Consider the following 12714-nt stretch of genomic DNA (forward strand, 5'->3'; position numbering starts at 1 on the left):
GAAGAGCATTGAACACATAGTGAAACATATATTCAGCTGTCCTCAGTGGACACATGTCAAAAAATGGCCTCACCCAAACCTTTGGAACAGGAAGCAATTGCACCCTGGAGGGTGGCACTAACAAACTGCTTCCCTCCCACTTCCCTTCCCCCAACAGTTCTCCACCTGTGGAAGATCTCTGGATAGGAGACTTGGTGCCCAAAGAGCTGCTCTCCCCACGCCCCCAGCAAAATTACCTTGCCATCCTTCCCAGCCCTAATAACTTGGAGATCTGCTGCCAGATCTGGTCTAGTTTGCAAAATAAGTTGGGAGCCGGGAATCACTTTTGGCAGAGTGGGAGAGTCCTGACTAGTCAGACGCCCATGAAAAAAGTAGGGGGGCAGTGTATGCTCACGGCAGCCTTCGGTGACCCCCAAAACAGGGCAGGTGGTCCTCCTCCCATGCCTTACCTTACTTAGGGGCCACGTGTTGCAGACCATCCGAATGGACTGTGTTTGGTCTGGAATACCCCCACCCTGCGTTCTTTAGAAATACATCAAGCGAAAACACGAGGGCAGGCTCTCAAGAGTACGCCGAAGAGCCTGTATTCCGTCCAGGTGTTTCTGAAAGGTTTGCCAAGGCTCTTCCTCCTGCTGCCGAGGCCGGGAGGGAGCGGGAAGAAGTCTTAGTCACCCATTGCTTTATTGAAAGAATCGACCTATTGTCACGGGCGGAGGGGCGGCTATAATTCTGCGTATTCTATGGAAAGACAAACACGGGGAAGCCCTTATCAGTGATAAGTCGCCTCTTAGCTGATTATTGACTCCCTTGGCAAAGATGACCGGACCAGGTAAGAACGGAGGTGGGGAAAAAATATTCTGACTCAGCTTCCCCCTCGAATTGCTGGTCATTGGGCCAGCTTCTTCTGATTGGCTGATCGGTGCCCAACTCTACGTTTCATTGGCTGCCCACCTTCCGTATAGGGACTCTCTGCCCGCCCGCTGTATTAATTGAGCCGGCGGGTGGGGACGCTGGGATTTTGCTGCAAGTCGCGAGCGCTGGTGTTGTAGCTGCTTCACCCGCTTCGTTTATCATCGCCATGAGGGAGAGAAGGACTCCTCAGCCAGTAGTGGCCCGGTGCAAGCTGGTTCTGGTGGGGGATGTACATTGCGGCAAGACGGCCATGCTTCAGGTGCTGGCCAAAGACTGCTACCCGGAGGTAAGAGGAAAAGCCGGGCTCCTCTGCGATTGCGGGAGGGCGAAAGAGTCCTCTTGCGCTTCCCAGCGGCTTTGGCATCCGCGCTCTCATTTGCCTCTCTCCTGGTTTCACGGGGAATTGGATCCGATCCTCCTGCGGGATACCTCGGAGGGGCTTCTTGCCATGCGGCTTTCCCTCCGGCCAGGAGATCAACTTCGCTCAGATGGCATCACGTGGCTTCTAGCCCTTCTCTGGGGCTCTGGTCTTACCTAACCCCGGTCTGTTGCAAAGCATCGCTTTCCGCCTCTGCGCAGATTTCGCGCCCCTTGTAGCTTTCCTGGAGTACTTTAAGCGCGAAGGGTCTCTGTTGCTTTCGGGGCGGTTGCGGGCTGCTGCCATTTCATGTTTTCAGCCTGTGGGTATTCCTTCCCTTTCTTGCAACCGGCTTGAGTTGCAGAGCTATTCACCGATTATCTCTGCTGCTGCTGGATGGTAATTATGATTTCGGGTTGTGTGCAAGTCCTGCGCAGGAGCTGACCCCCATCTCCATTTCTGCTCACGTATTCCCTTTTGGGTCTAGGAAAGCCATTTTGGCAAAGCCCCCTCCTTATTCCAACAAACACACATGCAATATAAACACCGTTGAGTTCACCTGGTGACTCTTCTCTATCTTCCCTTTATTCTAGACCTACGTGCCCACAGTTTTTGAGAACTACACAGCATGCCTGGAAACGGAGGAGCAACGGGTGGAGCTCAGTCTGTGGGACACATCTGGTAAGGCATCTCTTTCCTTCTGTGCTTGGCTGCTGCTCTGGACCAACCAACATCCTCTCCTCATGCTGCAATGGAGTGGTCTAACTGAATGACTAGCTTGTGTAGAACCTGTTAGCTGGCCAAGAGATATCAATACTGAAAATCATTTGCTATGGATACTGCTTGGTGAATGAAATGAGAAGGAGATCTTTGTCTGATTCCAATGGAGGTAGGGGAGGTAGAAGACATTATAGTCTATTTAGTTTTGAGGTCATGGAGACTATACTGCAGGTAGAAGATACTTTCTGTCATAACTAGGAAGGAACAATACATGGCCTGGCTGTAGGTAGTTTTGAGGCAAGTCAGAATGTATATGTGTATTTCAAAGCTTTAGCACAAAGAAAGAATGCGTTTTGCACATTGTAGTGTTGCAATCTTGGAATGGAAGGAGACATTTTTGCATATATATGCAGAAACAAATCTGTCTCCTTAAGGATTTGTATTGGGGTGTGGGGGTGATGGGGAACTAGAAGAGATTGGTAAGAGTAAGATTTGTAGGGCTTGCGTCTTGACCAAATATCCCAGGGAAGTGGCTCTAAACATTTATTTTGAGATTTCAAACCTTGGCTAGAGACTTTCTCTAGCTCCTTAAATAAGATGCTCTGGTATCCCAGGCTTTAAGTAAAAATGCAGCAGTCCCACCCCTTCTACCGCTCACACCTGCTTTTTCCCCAGTCCTGATAAATCTTGTGAAGGCTGCTGAGCCCCCTCCCATCTATTTTCTTCATCCCTTCATTTCTTCTCTCCTGGAATTTGGGAGGGGGGAAGTTGATTTGCCCATTGTTTAGACACATTGAGGAAGAATCCTGGGGCAAGGGGGTTCAGGGGATTCTGCAAGAGAAATCAAGAGGGGAAAGCAATCCTTTACAATAAGGGGCTCTTGAAAGTATTCTACGGGTGGTGGAGGAGGTGCCAAGTAAAGAGTTCTCCTAGCAACTAGGAATGGGCATCATCCCCTCTTTTGAAGGGGACTGTAAGTGGGGGACCCTGGCTATTTGGATCCCCTTGTTGCCATGGTGACCGTGCTGGTGCAGGGAACCAGGGGCTGATTGCTATTCTAGGCACGAAGTGTCTGGGCTGCAGAAACATTTTGGATGCTGCGGTTCCTGGGGGGGGGGGAGAGAGAATAGCCTGTGTATATTATTCATCTCATCTCCCCCATTTTGCAGCCATCCAATAATACATTGCCGTAGTCCATTCTATGGCATGCCTGGAACACGCACAACTCAATTTTTCTCCATGTTTAATGAGAAATGTTACTAGGCAACTCCATTCTTCCCCATAAGCTGCATACCCTCCTCATAAATCTCTATAAATGGAAAAGCCTGTACCCCTTTTTCACATTCAGTATTGCTTACATGACAGGTGCGAAAAGAGGATATGGCCTTTGTTATGTAAAACATGGTCAAACTATTTCCTGAGGATATTAAGGATGGGAATGAGTAAGCAAAGCCCTGCAGATTTGGTTCCTGTTACTTTTTCATGTTAGTCCTTTGGGGGGGGGGGGGAGGCTGTTAAAAGCACAAAACCTGGCAGTGCATTGGGCAGTTCTATCATCTGGCATTAGAGCAAGCAACTTTTTTTCTCAACGATATTGGCAAAGGGGAAGAGAGGATGTGTTGAGTCGCTTCATGGCTTTTCTTGCTGCTTCTCATAGGATCCCCATACTATGACAACGTGCGCCCCCTATGCTACAGTGACTCAGATGCTGTCCTGCTCTGCTTTGATGTTAGTCGCCCCGAGACCATGGATAGTGCAATGAAGAAGGTAAGGGAAATATTAGTGACTTTGAGGCGCTGAGGAGGAGAAGCTACATCGCCAAATGTAGGGCGGACCAGGACAAAGAAGTAGCTCCAGTTTTTAAAACCCTACTTTAAATGTAATTTACATACAGTAGTTTTACATACAGTTCATATAAGTGCTCACTTTGTATGGCACCATTTTGCTTTTTTGCCACAGAATAAATTTCATTGTGGTAGCAAGCATTTTGAATACTCTGGAACTTGTATGTAGGCCTCTAAAAGGATTGCAGGAAGAACTGCTTATCATATTTTGAGAAGAAAATTCTACACTTTTTTTTTTTAATGTGCCTCACTGCAAACAATATCACAACTAAGTTTCAGACTCTGAGGTTTTCCTATTAGGTACTTTCAATGCTACATTTGTAAGAAATGTCACCCCGTAAGTTTCTTTCCCTAATTTTAGAAGAATGGGTTTGTGTTCAGTGCAACTCAGTTCAGAATTAGAACTGTTGAGATCAAGGAAGCTATAGTGAGTTCTTCTGTGTATATTTGAAAAGATCTTAATATTTCACATAGGACATTTGATATTTTAAAAAGCCTGCATTCACTGTGGCAAAAAGGAAAATGGCGGCACCCAATGGTTTAATTACTTTGCTTTATGATGTATTTTTTAAAAACTGGGCTTGGATAGAAGGACATTGCAATGACAAAGTAGGGCAGTTTCTCTACCAAGATGTGCTTTTAAGACTTGTATTAAATGACTTTAACATTTCTTCACTGTGCTTTTTCTTTCCAGTGGAAGACTGAAATCTTGGACTATTGTCACAATACCCGTGTGCTGCTGATAGGATGCAAGATAGACCTGCGTACCGACTTCAGCACCCTGATGGAGTTGTCCCACCAAAAGCAAGCCCCAGTCTCTTATGAACAGGTGAGGAAATGCATGATGCTGGGTCTGGATATCTATTGCAATTCATTCTTTCAACCCAGACCCTTCCTGGAGTATCAGGCTTCCTCATTTTCAAACTTGCTCTAGTTTACCTTTTTTTATTTTTCCTAAGATGATTAAAATAGTATCAGGAATGCTAGACTTAGATTTGCATATGCTAATGAGCTTGTCATCTTTCACCTTCAAGTATTGCTGTGTTGTTGAAACTGCCTGGAATGAATAAGAATATAAGACCTTTGCTGGATCGCAATTCCTGCAAACACACTGTTGTCAAAGTCACATACTTGAGATGGGTTGCCATGTAAAATCTAAATCCATAAAATTAGTCCAGTGATGATGATTCTAGGCCAGAGGTAGAAACATAGTTATACTCTAAATCAGGGGTAGGCAACCTTGGCTCTTTTATGTCTCGTGGACTTCAACTCCCAGAATTCCTGAGCCAGCCACGCTGAGGGGAAAGTGAGAGGTTTCCAAGCTGAGCCATGCTGGCTCGGGAATTCTGGGAGTTGAAGTCCACAAGTCAGAAAAGAGCCAAGGTTGCCTACCCCTCCTCTAAATGGTTTTGGACCGGTAGTTTTACTAAAATTAATCAGGAAAACTGAAAACTAAGAGCCATGGCAGGGCAGCAGTTAGAATGCAGTATTGCAGGTTAATTCTGCTCACTGGCTGGCTCAAGGTTGACTCAGCCTTCTGTCCTTCTGAGGTCGGTAAAATGAGGATCCAGATTGTTGGGGGTAATATGCTGATTCTGCAAACTGCTTAGAGAGGACTGTAAAGCACTGTGAAGAGGTCTATAAATCTAAGTGCTATTGCTATTCTGAGAACTGGAGTCTAAAATCCTAGAGGACCCTAGATTTCTATTCTAAACTGCATTGCATCAGCATTTGTGGCTACTGTTCTCTTATTTGTGAAAGGAACTTTAAAAGACCCCCGATCGAGTGAGAAAAATGCTCTTTCATAGAAAGCAAAAGGTCATTTTACTTGGTCAGCTCCAGAAGGATGAGGATAAAAGTCCTCATGGGGACCCCTTATTGGTTTACGGCCCCTGAAGACCCTACTGTGAGACCGATGGATATTCTGCAACAGCCCTAAAGGGAGTCCTAATGCCTCCTTTCCTTTCCAGGGTTGTTCTGTAGCCAAGCAGCTGGGAGCAGAAAGTTACCTAGAATGCTCTGCCTTCACATCAGAGAAGAGCGTCCACAGCATCTTCCGGACAGTGGCATCCCTCTGCCTCACCAAGTCTGGCCTCCCAGGGCCCCCCAAGAGCCCTGCCCGAAGTTTTCCCAAGAGACTTCTCCATCTTCCCAGCCGATCAGAGCTCATTTCTTCCACTTTTAAGAAGGAGAAAGCAAAAAGTTGTTCCGTCATGTGAAGGGCCGGCTGCAGAGGGTGGTGATGGAACCGCTGTGGACTCTGGGCCTCCAGGTGGCCCCTCCAGGGTGGGATTCAGAGAATGGATTGCCTTTTCCAAGCCAGAGCTGGAAAGTTAAAGAAAGATCCAGTTTCCCTCTCTTCCCATTTTGAGCAGACCTGCTGTCCAGGGAGGAGAGGGAAACAGCAAAACGTGGCTGGACTGCTTGAATGAAGATTGGCGCAAGACGTGCCTGCTCTGCAAGGTCTTGGGGCTTGGCACAGCAACATCTTGGACCGTAGCAGCTCTGGGGACTATTGTGCATATTAGAAGGAACTGAAAAAGAATCGCCACCGCCATTATCCTGCCTCGCCGATGCACAGTTAATATCTTCCTTTGGCCCTAGGTTATCACATCCATCTGCTGCTTGTCATTTGCCTGTCTGATGCGGACTAAGTGCAAGCGTCTCTCCTTTCTCCCTCTATGCCAACACATGAATCCCTCTCTGTATCTAGGTGCCCAGGCACCCTTCCTTGTGGAGATAAAGCTAGGGGTGGGAGGAGAGAATGACCTTCTATTGATCTTATGTGTGTTGAAAGAAAGAAAATGGGGGGGCGGGGGAGTCTGTGAAATGTTCAGTGTTATTAAAAGAGAACCTATTTATTAATGAAAATATAATACAGATTAACGGTCTTATTCAAAGGGCTTTCTTCTTTGTCACCACCTCTCTTCTGCTCTCCCCATGATAGAAGGAACAAAGACAAAACTATTTTACAAAACTTCAAATTTGATTCCGTTCCCTCATCTCCAAAGGCAGAGGGGTTGGTTCCTCTTCTAGCTTTGGGTCAAAGTCTTAAAGTAATCTTTAGCATTTCCAGATGACTCTAGCAAGAAACTCTGGGAGCTACCTTTTAGTCAATCAAAGAAAAGGAAATCAGCTGGATCTAGGATAGGCAATACATATAACTTTTAATTAAATTCCAATACCCATCAATCCTAGTCTTTTTGGCCAACAGAGGATGCTGACAGTTACAATTAATAGCTTTTGGGAGGCTGCTTTGTTTTGGTTCCTGAAACAAGCTTTTTATTTCAGCCTTGTATTCCCAGGCCAGGATTAGATTTGGAGATCTATTCTGCAAACGCTGCTATGCTGAAGGTCCGTGACTTTAAATAGTGATCTTTAATTTAAACTGCATGTCCTTTCAGTATGGTGATCATAAACTGCCCCAGTAGCTCTTGTGGGCTGGTTGTGGCCTGGTTTTAATGGACAAACTGAGCCTTTATCCAGTAGCATCTGAATTATGTTTCTGGTTGCAGTGATCCTGTGAATGCTAAGGGCCCCATGGAATCTGAAGACTTTAAAATGTCAAATTGATACAACCACCACAGTAGGACAAATCCTTTGGTTCTGGAAAAAACACATTGCTGCTTCTATCATATCAGCCTATCTACTAATTATATATTTATTTAGATTTTATTTTGTTGAGTTCAGAACATATCTAGCACACACACACACACACACCTCTATATTTCCCCAAGACAATCCTGAATGGAATTGTCATGGAAGAGGCCACTTTTGTTTGACAAGTATAGGTAGTCCTCAACTTACGACCACCATTGAACCCAAAATTTATGTTGCTAAATGAGACATTTGTTAAATGAGCTTTGCCCCAATTTATAACCTTTCTTGCCAGAGTTGTTAAGTGAATCACTGCAATTGTTAAATTAGTACTGCGGTTGTTAAGCAAATCTGGCCTCCCCATTGACTTGGCTCATCAGAAGGTTGCAAAAGGGGATCACGTCTTCAGGACACTGCAGCTGGTCATAAATATGAGTCAACTGCCAAGGGTCTGAGTTTTGATCACATGACCACGAGGATGCTGCAATGATTGGAAGTGTGAAAAATGTTCATAAGTCACTTTTTCCAGTGCCGTTGTAACTTTGAATGGTCACAAAATGAACTGTTGTAAGTCGGAGACTACCTGTAATTGAAAAGCTTATGTAGCTTTCAGGGGAATTTAGCTCTGGCCTTGGAAAGGAAGCAGGGAAGAGGAATGGAAAGATTACTTAGCCCTGGGAAAGTAGAAAGCAACAGAAAGAGAATAGCACTGCCTTTGAGGACTACCTGTGGTTCTCCTTGGCGAGCTGATCTAAAATGGTTGCTTATTTGGATGTGGGACCAGGTCTTTCCCTCTCTCTCTCTCTCTCTCTCTCTCTCTCTCTCATGGATTCTTATTATTTTTCTTTTGTTTAAAACCAGCTGCTGATGCCTGATACTCATCTGCCAATGGTTAAGCTTCATTATCCATTAGAAACGTTTTGCAACATACCTGCAGACTGAAAAGGGTAGAAATGAATGTGTCACAGAAGAGCAGTGTTGTTGGGGTTTTTTAACTTTACAGTTTGATGAGGTCATTTTCACAAAGATGTTACACATTTCTTCATTGTAGTAGGTGCAAAGTCTGTTGGCCAAATCTGTCCGATTTCAGTGATTCCCTGCTCAAATAGAAAGTGCCCCTGACAGTAGGACAAGTGCTTTGCTGTTATTAAGCAGATCAAACTTGGCAGAAGATGTTATTGCTAGACTGAAGGTGTCTCCTAACTTGAATGCATATATAAAGCTTATGTAAACTTGCTGAATTATGCTCAATTTATGACATGGCCATGCAGTTCCCATGACAATTACATGATAGATTGCCAATGCCTTCCAGGATACTTTTTAAATTTTTGAATCCAGCCCAGTGTTTCTCAACCATGACAACTTTATGAAGTGTGCAATTCAGACCCCAGAATTTTCCAGCCAGCAAGGTGGTGGAGGATTTGAGGAGTGAAGGTCTACAGACCTTAAAATTGCCAAAATTGAGAGCACTGGGCTAACTTGTAAATCTGGAATTCTAATCCTAGCTCACCCAGACAAGTTCAGAAGAGGTCAAAAATATAGTTGAATGTTGGTGGCAAGAGCATACTCCTTCATTAGAAGATCCCTTTCCTAGCTAATATAAGGTGGTTCAGGCAGACAAACTGCAGTTACACATTGAGAACCTCAGATCTCCATATGCGAGGGCACTATAAAAAGGTTACCTTTTGAGCATCACTTGTAGGCTTAGGTTATAGCAGTTCCAGGCAACAATAATACTAGAAGGTGCATGTTTTCTAGTGATCTTTGAATTCATTAGTCTTCCCCCATCTACTACCTTCTAGACGTCTGAACTTCAGATCCTAGAACTCTCAGCAATGCCTGGGTTGGCTGGAAATAGCAGTACTCAAAATCCATTCAACTAAAGGTTGCTCAAGTTGAGGAAGGCTGGCCCAGCTAAAGAATCTGCTTGATAAATAAAATCTATTTAATATTGCTAAAAGCTATGCAACTAAAAGACCAAGCCTTGAATTCTGCTTCTCTTATTACATTGACTTTGTTTGCAAAATGCAATATAGAAGAACAAGTACTTTGAAATACTTTGAACCTGAGAACCTGTTCCTGGTTTTTCCAACCAGCTGAGTATTTTAAAATAGTAGAACCAAAGGTAATTCTGCAGTCCTAGCACATCTAGAAAAGCCATTAGATCACAGAAGCCTAAGTGAGTTGAATGATGCTCCTACTGTCGAAATCACTAGTAGTCACCTTCCCTCAAGCTAGCCTTTGAAGGCAGCTATTTTTTCTCACCTGTATTTTGTAACCTTTGTATTACTGTATGGTTGTGCCATATTGTAACTGTAAGTTTTGAGAAAATAGACAGGGTGACTAGGAGAATCTGAATTCTACCATGCCCAATAAAATAGTGGGTTTATTTTAGCCTTCTTGCAGACAGTAATAAAATGTAGCCACCTTTATTACATTTTTAGAAGCTGGAGTTTAAACCTATTAATTCCCCTGGCTTCCATCGTACTTACAAGCTGAATATATATTTTTCTTTCTGCAGCACAATTAATCTGCTGTTGGGACACAGCACCACATCTGAATTACATTTGAATTATCTTCTTGCTGTTGCAGAGTTGTGCTTGGTAAATAAAAGTATATTTTATTTGAAATCAGAATATATTGTATTTAATATACATCCTCATTTTGTAAAAGCTTTGAGACATTTTCCAGGAAGCTGACACAATTCTTTCATTGGAAAGAAAAAAATCTAAAATTCTATCAGTGACAATGACAAGTATTTTCTTGGGTAGGAATGGAACATATTCTTACCTCTAAGAGGGAATTAAAGATGACCCAAAAAAAAGTCTGAAGACTTCATCTTGCCTCAGATCCAAGGTCCTAATCATCTATACCAGACATGTCAAACTCATGACATCGCGCAACATATCAGAGCTTTTTCTCCATTGCCGGCAATGGGGTGGACGTGGTTTCCTAGTGACACATCCGTCCCACGGGCTGGCAGCTTAACATCCCTGATCTACACCTTTGCTGGCTTGTCCTATACTACACTGCAGCTAGGCGTTAACACAAAGCATCCTGGACTTTATCCCCTGAGTAAGCAGGTGCCTGCAATAACATCCTCCCTATGAAACGTTCATGTGGATTTAGTTTAGTTCACAAAATGGATGTACACAAGTGGATTGTGGGAAAAAAGACTGATCATACCAGTTTCCATGGGTGTAACTTTACCCTGAGTTAAATTCATCAAACAGTCCCATGTTATGAACTGTGCTAGATTAATTAGTAGATCAGCTGGATTTTTGAACATAGGGAGTAGCAAGAAGGTGATGCATCTGATTTATATGACCTGCTTTTCATCTCCTAAGTTAGTTTGCTCCTATTGGACATAAAGAGGATTCTGTCTTGATACCAGCCTATTTGCTTGACTTTTGCTTCAGGCAGCAAAGTTTCTTATTCCAGCCCAGGTGGCCAGCAAAATTGGAGAGATCCTAATTTCCAGACAACGGATGCTCTAGCATGTTTTGTTGGAACACAGAGAAACAACAGGCATCTAAAACAATTTTGTGGCTAGTACAAGGAATAACCTGAATGTGGCAGTGTAAATGTATAAGCTTGACTAGGGTTATGGAAAACAAGATAAGGATTTTATTTCCTCCAGCACTCACTGGGGAAGGTGGTGAGATCCATCCTTGACATCCTTTTAAAAAGCCGTGAGTTTAAACATAGGGATGGAGGATACATGATTTTCATTACTTAATTTTTATTAAATAAAATTCACTTCTTCACTTTCTCCCATGAAAATTGAGTCACTAGCTATTTCTGAAAAACACTTGCGCAATATTGTAACTCTGCACTAGTAAGAGAATAGCCTGCTGTCCGTTATCAGGGATACAACAAATATGCAAAATAGGTGGCAAGAGGCAAAGCACATTATGGCTTGCAGTGTGTGACTCACGTTTCTTAGATCAAGCAGAGATGTAAAGTAGTTTAATATCAGTTGTAATTTCTTAAAAGATAAAAATTGTCTTTTCACTGATCCAAACAATATTTAGCAGCAGAGTACTAGTTAATGTTCAGAAGATGTAGCCTCTGACTTCTTCTAGTTTAAGACAATAATTAATGGGACTGAAAAAGATCTTCCCTTGATGAGATTTTGTTCCCTGCTGTTAGTCAGGGCTAATTGCATAACATTAGATGATTACAAGTAATCCTCGATTTATAACAATTGGGATTGGAATTTTGGTTGCTACGCAATGCAGTTCAGTGATACAGTGTATCCAACATGACTGGATCTGGTTTTACAACCATTTTTATCATGGACATTAAGCAAATCATGTGGCTAAGATCCCATGGATGTTAAGTGAATCCAGCTTCCCCAATTGATGCTACCTGTCAGAAGCTGACTGGGAAAGTTGCAGATTATGATCACATGATCATGGGATGCCAAAACTGGTTGTAAATGCAAGCCAGTTACCAAGCACCCAAATTGTGACCAGGTGACCTCAAGTTTGGTGTAATGGTTGTAAGTGCAAGGACAGATCATAACTTTTTCCAAGGCATTGAAACTGTGGACCATCATTAAATGAAAGGTCATAAGTCAAGGACTATATACTTTGATGGACAATAAGGTATATTGTGTATAGTTCCTAAATGTGTAGGAACTAAACTTTTCAGAATTTTTGGTCAATCACATACTGTTAATCAGAATTATTCTGATATAATCTGGCAAATAGTTAGGAAAGTCTAGTGCTTCCCTTTAATTTTCAAAAGAAAGGAATTTAGCATGTGCATTTAATTTTCAAAAAAAGAAATCTTCAAATCTTTAGTCAAAAGAGTTGTAAAAGTAAATCAAGAAAACCAGTTTTTTATACAAGATTAATAATAATGATGATGATGATGTAATCATTTAAAATAAGAGGAATAGAAGAAACTGGAATTCATACATTGCATTAGGAACCATGAAGACAAATCTCAGGAAATGCCAGTGTGATTAATGAACAGTCAAGGAAGCTATAAATCAGAAATTTTCTCTCAGAAAAGGATCAAATTCAATGTTATGTGAAGATATTTCTCTTAATCTTATAAGTTTATTTTTCCACTCTGCCAATAGGTCTGTTTTAGAACACATTTAGTAAGAACAGGTGCACAAGGACTTTGGAATAAGAGAAATGGCATAGAGAATAAAATGCAGAAATGGTGCCTGTTATTTTAGAGCAAATATACTGTTTTATATCGAGGTTTTGCTTAAATGAGAAGGAAAAAGAGTTCACATAGTATTTACAACATAAGTTCATTTACAGA

At 42.6% G+C, this 12714-nt stretch overlaps 2 protein-coding genes across 3 annotated transcripts in view; one reads left to right on the forward strand and one right to left on the reverse strand.

Annotated features, from left to right (window-relative positions):
- Positions 1-830, reverse strand: part of CCDC65 (coiled-coil domain containing 65) — a 40989-nt gene extending 40159 nt beyond the window's left edge. For both annotated transcript variants that reach the window (XM_039330557.1, XM_039330558.1), the window contains exon 1: positions 450-830. The gene's annotated coding sequence lies outside the window, so the exon portion shown is untranslated. The remainder of the gene's footprint in view (positions 1-449) is intronic.
- A 146-nt stretch (positions 831-976) lies between these two features.
- Positions 977-7736, forward strand: RND1 (Rho family GTPase 1). Its single transcript, XM_039330595.1, has 5 exons — positions 977-1198; positions 1864-1951; positions 3648-3757; positions 4529-4663; positions 5805-7736. Exons 1-5 carry the CDS (start codon positions 1079-1081, stop codon positions 6051-6053), a joined length of 702 nt encoding a protein of 233 aa, XP_039186529.1. The 5' UTR covers positions 977-1078; the 3' UTR covers positions 6054-7736.
- The last annotated feature ends 4978 nt before the right edge of the window (positions 7737-12714 follow it).

This window comes from Crotalus tigris, unplaced genomic scaffold (assembly GCF_016545835.1).
Source record: "Crotalus tigris isolate CLP2741 ecotype Arizona unplaced genomic scaffold, ASM1654583v1 scf7180000024429.2167931701:2281839, whole genome shotgun sequence".
NCBI classification, from domain to species: Eukaryota; Metazoa; Chordata; class Lepidosauria; order Squamata; family Viperidae; genus Crotalus; species Crotalus tigris.